We start from the raw sequence: 10,445 nt of genomic DNA on the forward strand, positions 1-10,445 counted from the left end.
CATCTCTCCCTCCTGTGGAAAGCTGGGTCTCTCCAAGCATCGCGTGCTCCTATTGCCAGTAGAAAGACCTCCCATGCCTCTTGCTCCTCCCCGGCCATGCCCTGGTAGTTTCTGCCTCTGCCTTGTTGGTCCTCTAAGGCCTTCAGGTTGTTGAAGTCTCCTCCAACAATCTAGGAGTCCACCTTTGGGAGTCCTGCTGCGATCTCCACCCAGAACTTGGTGCATGTCCTAACCTCAGTAGGGGCATAGACATTGAGGACTACAATGCAGGAGTCCCCAATATTCAACCTGATCCATAGAACCCTCCCTGCCACTATCGTCCCGTGGTCTTGTACACAGGCAATAAGACTCGGGCCAATAGAGGTGCATACGCCTCCACTCCTGCCATGGGCACCGATGGTGTACTCCCAATAAGTGTGTGAACTGCCCGGAAGTACCTTCCCCACCCGCTGGGCTTGGGCGGGAGTGAGCTTGTGCTCCTGTAGAAGTAAGATGTCGATCCGTCCGGCAAGGGCAGATTGTAGCTCCTACCGAACAATCAACTTTGTGGAACCACGTGCTCCACTATAGTGGAGGCTATTCACATTCCAGGATGCAAAATGTAAACTCATAGAGAAACCTGTGAGTGACCAAACAAGCACCTGTTCAGTGTGGAAGCTGTTGACGACAAAGAGGTGCTACGAGGTATGTGGATACGCTTTGCTGCCGGCTTGGACGGTGACCTCCATTACCTCAAGGTAGCCCTCTGGCGGACCATGGGGGTGATGGATGTGCGTGGTGGTATCACCAGGGAATCTATCAACCAGGCTGAGAGGCGAGACTCTGTACACTGGTAGAAACGGGCTGCCTGTGCCAGGGGCCACTCGATCACATTCATCGTAGCTCTCCACTACGGGGGGGATCAAAAGATAATGCTCAGATGTGGGACCTCTGTTCCAGCCCACCAGTTAATGTCCATCATGCAACCTGGCTACCACTGCTGGGAAAAAAGTGCCAGTCCACCTTCTCCCATCCACTGGGAGATGTGGTCTGCCACCTGGCTCTTCACCTCCTCCTCTATCTGAGTCGTTGTCTAGTCTCCAGTGTGAGAGGTCTGAAGGAAGAAAGCATAGTTTGGTCCATCCGGTGGTGCTAGTAGATGGACCTTGCTGCTCCTAGAGTTGCGTACAATGAATACTACCTCCAAGCATAGTGGGAACTCTCCTGCTCCGCAACTCTTAGGTAAGACCACGGCCCACTGCGAAAAAACTCCTATGGTAGCAGCTGCGCCTGTCTCGGGAAAGTTTGAAGGGTGGCACAGACGGATGAAGGGGGGGGGGGGGGGTTTGTGGACTAGGGTTGGGGGGGAGAGGGGGTGGGGGATGTGGGCCCTGGGGTGAGGCGGCCTGTGACGCCTCCATGGGGGGTAGATGTGTAGGCCTATGGTCTTGTTGGGTGGGGCGAGGAGGGGGGGGCCGCATGGTGTTCTGTCGGGGGGGCGACGCTCACCTTGTTGCTCCCTGCTACCGTGGCTGTGTTCGAGGGGCTGACTGCAGCCCCTCCTGCTGTCTCCCTCTTTGTCTTCTCTGGACCCGTGTAAAGCCGTCCGAATCCACCTGTGGGCACTGCCTTGGCTGCCCAGTTACAATGACCTGCTGCTTGAAGGAGTGTCCGCCTACCTCAATCTCTAGAAACTGTGGTATATTCTGTCTCTTTCACTGCTACTCGTAACTTTGGGACTCCTGCGGCTATCATTGCGTCCACGAAAGAGGCAGGAAGGACAACACCGAAGAGCCGTCCAAAGTCTTCCACAAGCTGGCGATACTCTATCGCCAGTCCAGGGAAGAGTAGGGTGACCGGGTTTTTAAGGAAACTGTTGTGGAGCGCGAATGACTCCACTGTGAAGCCACTATACCAGGGAACCATGTGGATGACCCCCTTCGTGGAGGCATAGGGTGAGCTAGCCAGTAGCTCACGTGTTGCTTCTGTTGAGGTGAGTCGTACCATGAAGATCCCTTGACCCATTAGAACTGCTTCCACTATCTGCACTGTGCCGATGCGTAGTGTGGAGTAAAGCCAATCTTGAAGCTGGGCCTTGGATGGGGAGTGTTCTACTATCTGACCAAAGATTGTTGTTTCTTTAAGCTCCAGCTTTGTGGCACGGACTGCTAAGAGTTGTTCCTGAGAGAGGACGACGCGCAAGGTGTTTGACTAGGGGGCACTCATAGAATGCACCAGCTTCTGACCAGAGGTTTCCATTGCGCGTCCCTACTGAGGACCTACCTCTCACACTACTGTGCTGTTCGGGGGGGGGGGGGTGTGTGGTTTGCTACGGAGGGAGGGAGCAACTGGAGTGGAGGGCCGATGGCGAAGGGGGGGGGGGGGGGGGGAATGCATTATCTCACGGTGGGGGAGGTGTTGGACACCGCTGTAGGCCGGCTTGCCATGGGACGACGCATGTGTTGGGCTTGTTGGACGGGGCCGGCGGGCCACAGTATAGATAAGGTGGAGGGATAGGGCGGAGGAGGAAAGGGGGGGGGGTCAGGGCGGAGGGGCGGGGGATCAGGTCCTTAGATGGGAGGACAAGGCGGGTTCAGGCGGGGGAGAGCTGGCCGCCGGGGGGGGATTTTCAGGTGGGGGGAGAGTAGGCGTCGTGGGTGAGGCGGAGGAGGCGGGGCATGCTAGGGAGCAGGTGGAGCAGTGGCAAGCAGAGGCGGAGGGAGCGCTGGGGGGGGGGGGTCGCGCTGGGGGAGGGGTCGCGCTAGGGGAGAGGCGGAGCAGAAGGCGGGACAGAAGGCGGGGGGGCTGGTGGGATGGCGGGGGTGGAGCAACAGCACGCGCGACGGCGGGAGCTTTTTTTTTTAATTACAGCAGTTTCAAGATTCCTTATGGAGATCCTACATACATTAGATGAAGCAAATTCAGGCATTTCTATATGAATCATGCTTTAGCAATTTCATCATGTATAGTCCAAGAGTCTAGGTGAGAATGGGCAGTCTTGCTTCATACCAATCATGGACTATGTCAAACATCCCCCTTGGGGCCTGTACTCTACCTATCACTGTCTCATAGAGTGCAAGGTTCCCCCACATCATCTTTGATAGTCTCCTGCCTAGAGTCGTGTAAAAGCATGGGCCACTGTATGAATCCAATGCCTTGTGAAATCCACAAAGCGTGCTTGGCCCTCCTCAACGATGGCATGTAGGACAAGAATATGATCAAGAGTGGAGTATTCTTGTTTGAACCCATCCTATCTAGTCTTTGTGCCAATGGCTCTTAGCTCATCTACTCAACTTGTGCTCTAGAATAGAACCAAGATCTTGGCCAATATGTGATCAAGCATTACCATCCTATAGTTGTCGGGCTCCACGGGATCTCTTGCTTTGTGAATTGGTACAATAGTATTGGTGGCCCAGTTGGATGGGAACCCCTTGTATACGAGTCTATTGAACATGTGTGCAAACAGGGGGCTAATAAGTCCATCACATGTGAGAAATGCCCAGCAACTAATCCACGATGATCTTGAGCCTTGCCATTTTGTAGACGTTGATTGATAGCTCCCCTTACCATACTGGTGTGAAGGAGAGGGCATTGGGGTTGAGGGTGTGCATGGTAAAGAGAGTGAGCCTATGTATGCCAAGCCTCTGGTGATGTGGTAGGGATTGTGTGGGCCAGCTCCTAGAATCTCCTCCATGCTTCTTTGCAATCTTGACCAAAGAAAAGGTTGCAGAACTCTTGAACCCTTGCATAGTGGGCCCATTGCTTGTGTCTCATAAGATGTCACATGACTCATGGTGTGTGAGCTGCCCCACTGTTAGCTCCGTATGGAGGACTTGTGTGGTGTGACACTCATCTTACCAGCTATTTTATGACAGAATCCGTGTATGAAGGAATGTTGCCACGGATGGTGTGTGCAAGATGCCAATAAGTATTGAAGTGAGCGCCAGAGGTAGTGCGGTTTATATTTGAGGTCATCGTTGATACAAGGTCAATTCATACACGGCTACTGACTTGTGAGAACTAGATCCTTGTGTTTCGAGGTAGAACTGCAGTGATGCTAGCATGGTGGCACATAAATGCAAAAGATGGGGCCAAGCAAGTATAATTTTCTCTCACTCCAATGGGTTGGGGTCCAACGTAAGGAATCTAGAGATGAGAGGTACTAGTGAGAGAAAGCCTTTCAAATAGTCAACTGTACTTGCTCCATGCCCAAACAGATAGAAATGAACCGTGTAAATGATAGCTGTCATGGCATGCCATTGAAAAATGGCAAAGCGACGTGCTCCTCCTAGATCCAAGGGATATCTCCCATATGTATTATGTCTGGTATATCCTGTGAGACCCTGGTGAAGCCTGCCTCATCTATGTGGCCTTCGACATGTCAAACAAAGGGGCTTGGTGGCTGGCACTGCAGGCATCGAAGTCCACGACAAGTAATGTCTCCCATGCTGGAGAACTTCGTGATATCTCCAACAGAGTAGGAGGTATAGGGACTCACCTCCTACAGTGGCATGTCTGGATGTGGCTGAGCAATGTAGCACAGTGCAATATACACTGGAATATATAACTTCCTAAGCCTTTCAGTCGTCAGTCTTGACTCTAATCAACATGTATCTGGTATCCTCATCTTGTCTTAGCTCCTGTATGGCCTCTTGGAGCTCCAATAGCTACTTCCCTTAAGCCATTGGTCCCTCCAGTTGTCCATGCTTTTCCTCAATATGCAGATTCCCATTGGCATCTTGATACTGTTGGAAGGCTGCTTTCTTGGCTTTAGTGAGACATCATGTATAGCACAAGGTCATGAATGTTCCGCAAATAAGCTTGCGTATTTCCTTTTAGAACCATTACAATGTCAGATGGTGATCTCTAGAGTGGTCTCATAGGCTGCACACCCCTATTTTGGGTTGAGTGGGGGCATCTCAATGAGATGTGTACTCACCAATTCTGGTAAGCCTCCCACTTGCCCGTCGCCCTTCTCTTGAGCCCCATTGAATCTCCCCACATAGGACTTTCTATGCAACAGCCGTGTCCTTTTGAGATCATCTTCCAAATATATATTCTTCCCTTATACATTGCTCTTGCTTACTAAAGTTTCTCAGCAAGTAATGTCAGGAAATCTCAAGATCAAGGTCCTCTATTCTGATAATTGCCAACTTGCCATGGCCAAGCGTGGAACACAAGGATGTGGCATCACTAAGTGGCAATTCTTCCTTGTCCAAATTTGTTACCAGAATGTGTAGTGTTCTCACCTTCCTGCTTTTTGCATCCTCCCTGGCCTCATGCACAATCAGCTCTGTGTGGTCTTGAAGCTGATGATCTTTTAGAACGTCCCATTTCCCTCTCTTATATAATCATATTAGCAAGGCCGTGTGACTTGTCATCCTTTCCCTCCCTTTTGTGTCTTTCTTGCCCCATCTCATCTTTCTGACCATCTCAACCTATTTTGCCCATCTTCTCTTAGAGCTCCTCTTGAGCCGCCTCAATCTCTTCCAGGTTGGTCTACATGCCTTGCTAGATTTCTGTCTTCAAATGCTACTACACTTAGTTGACTTGTGATTTCAATATCTCACCCCTGCAGATGCACTGAAGATTTGAGTTTGATCTTTTGGATTTACTGTTCTATCTTTGATTGCTGGGGAGCAAGCTTTTGTTATAGGGCTTGCTTATTTTGATGTCGTTGTTATTGATAATGAATTTGTGCATTGCTCTTGCAAGTCCTGTGTCAGCCCCTTTTTTCTTGTTTCGCTATAGCAATTCCCACTTCACCACATCACATACTACCTCTGTCAGGTCACTCCTGCTCGTGTTCCTAGGTGGTAATTTTCTTTCAAATTTGTGTCAGATTTGCACATGCATATGAGAGAGAGAGAGAGAGAGAGAGAGAGAGAGAGAGAGAGAGTTACGGAAAAAAAAAAGAGGGGGAGGGAGATGAATGTTCACCGTGGACTTTGCAGGTGTTTTGCGTGAAACTTTTGGTATGCAGTTGAATGCTAAGGACTACGGTTTTCAATCAACACAAACCCCAAGGGTTGACAGACTGGTACTAGGAATGTTATCATATAGTAAATAGAGGATGTGGGTGCTCTGTTTCCTGGTGCACTCTAACAATTCACGAGTTTGATGTATTATGCAGGTTTCCAAAAACGTTGAACTGGGGTTGGCTGCTTTAAGAGGAGAAGAAGGTCCAGCATATGACCGGATAGTCTTGAATGCAGCTGTTGCAGATCATCTTTTGGGTTGCCCTGATTCTAATGACATACAGGTGGCCATAGAAAGAGCCAAAGAAGCTATTGATAGTGGAAGGGCTCTAGCTGGTTTGATGAAGTATATTGATGCTTCTAAGTTGTTTGATTGATTCTGCATAATGCTGTTGACGGTCAGAGATAAGTAGAGTCGCTCTACCCAGCTCTTGAAAAAGACACCATCTATCAGCTTCAATACATGATGCAAGGGCGAGGTTTTTCAGGAGATCTAATAAATGTGCTGATAAATGCAGGATGAGCGAATATATGACCAATTTTCAGGTAATTGCAGCTGCAGCAGATCATCTTTTGGGTTGCCATGATTCTAGTGACGTGCAAATGGCTGTAGGGCAAGCAAAGGAAGCTATTGATAGTGAAGGAGCATCAGCTTCTTTGATGAAGTATAACGATAGTGAAAGAGCTTGTGGTAGAGTATGTTGATGCTTCTGAATGGACTCTGCATCAGGCTGGAGCTGGACACAGCTACAATTCTTTTATCACAAGTCACTGGATCAATTTTGATACTTTCCAATAGGGTGGGGTTTTTCAGCATTTCCACTGTTCTGTTTGCCTGGTATTGTGTCAACTCCTCTCTCATAAATAAAACGATGAATTATTCACTGCTTGTTGGTGATGTGCCAGACCAGTGCATATTTAATACAAGCCTCGAGCACTGTTGCTGCTGTCCATAGAACAATTTTCTGTGCGTCTCTAATATACCAGTGCATATTTAATACAGTTGTCTACAGAACGATTTTTCCCAAAACACAAAAGAAACATAATAAAAGTTTGTATGACTTGATACACGTAGCAGATTATACCCAAGAATTTCACAAGTTGTAAACATCGACTTGCACACGAAGATAAAATGTTAAATAGAGCTAGTTGAAAATTATACCCAAGAATTTCTCAAGTTGCTTGAAAGTGTTGGGAGACATTTGCAACTGCTTAAATGGAGTTGAAAAGTAAAGAATTAGAGCACTACCTAGACAATGTGCAAGGTGCCATTATCTTGGATAGTAACACACTTTGCGTTCCAGATATAAATGGCGAAGGTGGTGGTGGTGGTAATGGAAAAATGAAATCCTTGATAACATGCATGCAAATTTCCTATCTTATGGGGTTGAAACATTGAAAGAAGTGAATGCCTACTTGGTGTCATGAAGGATGACATCGAAGAGAAATGTAGCCATTGTTGAAATCAAGAATATATAGATGCATGCAAGGCCCAACTAGACAAGCTACATGAGGAAGTTAAAGGTTTCCATAAGCAAGTAAAGATAGGAAGGGAGGGGAAATAATCACAAATCCCAAATGCTAAAATCAAGATTGCTATGCATTAAAGCATAACTCACATAAGAGAATCCATACTTGAATAGAGGTAGCCAAACATACCCAAATACAAATAGAAGAACCTCAAAAGTAAACAGTGCCATCTCCCCCAACGTATAGCAATGGTTAAAGGCCTTACCCTAGTTGCATTGAGAGCAATCGCTAAGGCATTTGTGTGCATAGCGTAAGAAGCTATGTTTAATTCCCATAGATGGACTTATGGATTTGTAGCTCTACTTGTGTAGGGTGCTGTGAGGGTATGCTATAACTAGCCATAAATGGCATCACATTACAAAAAAAGGGTCAAAGGCCTCACTTTGTCAATGCCACTTCCTAAACTAGTTTTTAAATGATCTAACACTTGCAATGTTCAATTTGTTTATACAAGAGACGCACAATTTTAGTTTAGATGATGTACATGTGCTATATAATGAGAATAAGATGTGTAGTTCTATTCATGCCAAGCAATCATTTGGTTTGATAAAAAGGATGTTGATTTATTGATGTGTCTTGTACCTCAGCATGAACTTATTTTGTTGTCTAGTTATGTTTGTGTTTTCTTCACTTCGATCTTTAGGTTATAGTTGATGGCCAATGTTCTTAAAATTGTATGCAACACATTAAAAACTCTCAATATAGTGAAACATATTAAAAACTCTCAATATAGAGAAACATATGCCTTGCAACTTCTTTCCATATCCCATGCTTGAATATAATGAAACTCTCAAAATAGTGAAATGTATGCCTTACACCTCCTTTCCATATCCCATGCCTGAAACTTGATTTATTTTCATTGCACTCTGTGTGTAATACATGCTTGGGCTATTGAAGAAGATTGCAATCCCATAGGTGTTAAGAGGGGAAAATAAGGGCCATTTTCCTTGCAAAATAGAGCTAGAAGATGGAGACCTTGTATGTGTTAAAGAGGACAATGAGAGCCATGCTAACCTTGCAAAATAGAGCCAACTTCTTGAAGAGCTAGGCTTTGTGCTTAGTTAAGGTCAACTTCCTCCCTACACACACACACACACACACACACACACACAAACAAAATCAATCTTTCCATCCTAAAAGAAAGAGCATTTGCAACATTTGCAATCATAGATCCCCTTGGAAAAGAAAACATTTGCAATGTTTCAAGCACAATCTAGTTTAATGCCTTTCTTGAGAGAGAGAGAGAGAGAGAGAGAGAGAGAGAGAGAGAGAGAGAGAGAGAGAGAGAGAGAGAGAGAGAGAGAGAGAGAGCGAGCTCTAGACTAGGAAAAAATCCTTATTAAAAATGGAAGTGAGATTTATCAATAAAGTATGAAGAGCCTTAAAAGTATCTCATGGGGTCTTTTACCTATAGGAGTTGGAATCTATGGTCCTCATCTCACCTTCAATGTGGAATTTACTTGGACCATTATCTGTTTACAAAAGTATAAACCCAACTACATAAGTAAACCTAGCCAAAATGCAAATCAAGGTGAACAATAAGTTCATTCATGATAGGTTTTTGAGCATTGCATGTGCATGGGGCATACCAATCGATGCAAGTGCTACAAGAGTTAATGTGTTATGGAGCCACATGGAGTTCCCAAAATCCAAGTGCAATATATTTTGTCTTTCTAGAATAAAAGTAAACCCAAAGCAAATAGTGAATTCTACCTCCACATTGCAAGATGCATATGAATCCTTTTTTCCTAGTTAGCTCTTGGTGTAAACCTACAATTTCACCCTTCCATTAGAGAAACATTGGACTCACATTTGTCCCATTAGTTTCAATAAAGAAAGATTCTCAATCAGTAGAGGGAAAGCTACCATTACCACGAAAATGAGATTTTTTGCTATGTAGATTTTTTAATCTCATTTTGAAAACTCCAAACATGAAACACTTTTACATATTTTTGGGAACACATTTGTTGAGATATAGAAAGGAAAAGGCTCTTGAATCAAGGGATAGTGACATTCTTTATAAGCCTTGCACAGCCTTGCAGCCTCTTTATCATTTTTTTGCAATTCTCAGATACTGCACCAAAACACTTTTCCTCCACTATAGTATGCTCAACTTTGTTTAGAATTGTCCAATGCTTCAATAAAGTGTCTTTCCTCCCAAAAATTTGCACACAATTTGATATTCTCACTTCTATTTTTAATTCAACATCTTCTTTTTCTTCTTCTTTTGTTTCAATGGGAGCCGCATGTTCTCGGCATCCCTCTTCCTCTCTTTCTTCCCTCTTCCTCTCTTTCTTCACAATATATAGTAATTTTGATCTTGATAACCACATATGGATTTCTACCACCATCTCTATTGGAAAAAAGGGTATGTCTTAGACATGTAAGAGGAGAAGATATGGAAACAAATTCATCGATATCTACAAGGATCAAGTCAGATTTTAGGCTCGAAGGACCAAGACTAGAATTGAAGGAAGTGCTTATACAATATGCATACATGAGCTCAGAATGACACTTACAAAATTGACCTGGTGACATAGGACATAGAACAAATTTGATATTAAGGTTTATCAATAATGCTTTATACATCTCAAGATTTTGCTAAAGTTGTTATACGTTTATGTTTCTATATATCCTCTAAAACTTGAAGATGGCAACCTATCAAAAGCATAATCAAGATTTTTGATGCATATCATGGCTCTATTGATGAACAAATTTACAAAGCTAGATTAGATAGGCTATTGCTTGAGCCTAGGGTTTTCTTTTATGGTAAAAATTTATACAATACCATCAAGCATGCATTATAGGATATGTATATGCTGATGTGGATCTCTGAAGCCTCTTTCCCTCTTGGCTCTGGACTGCATAGAATGGCCGACCCAAGAATTAGAAGCAAGTTAATCTAGGAAGTTGTTAGGTAAAAATCACAATCTCCATACCATTACGTCTCTTTGTGGA

General features: G+C 45.0%; 1 protein-coding gene across 2 annotated transcripts in view; it reads left to right on the forward strand.

Annotated features, from left to right (window-relative positions):
• Nucleotides 1-6,970, forward strand: part of LOC148023526 (anthranilate phosphoribosyltransferase) — a 114,559-nt gene extending 107,589 nt beyond the window's left edge. Inside the window, exons 9-10 of one of the 2 annotated variants that reach the window (XM_087696492.1) lie at nucleotides 5,934-6,019; nucleotides 6,113-6,970. In XM_087696492.1, coding sequence (XP_087552618.1) covers nucleotides 5,934-6,019; nucleotides 6,113-6,334 — 308 coding nt within the window. In that variant the 3' untranslated portion in view covers nucleotides 6,335-6,970. The remainder of the gene's footprint in view (nucleotides 1-5,933; nucleotides 6,020-6,112) is intronic. The other variant, XM_087696491.1, reaches the window with a different exon arrangement.
• The last annotated feature ends 3,475 nt before the right edge of the window (nucleotides 6,971-10,445 follow it).

The sequence above is a fragment of the Lygodium microphyllum genome, chromosome 16 (assembly GCF_053477565.2).
Source record: "Lygodium microphyllum isolate KBCC chromosome 16, Lygodium_microphyllum_v1.1.10, whole genome shotgun sequence".
Lineage (NCBI taxonomy): Eukaryota > Viridiplantae > Streptophyta > Polypodiopsida > Schizaeales > Lygodiaceae > Lygodium > Lygodium microphyllum.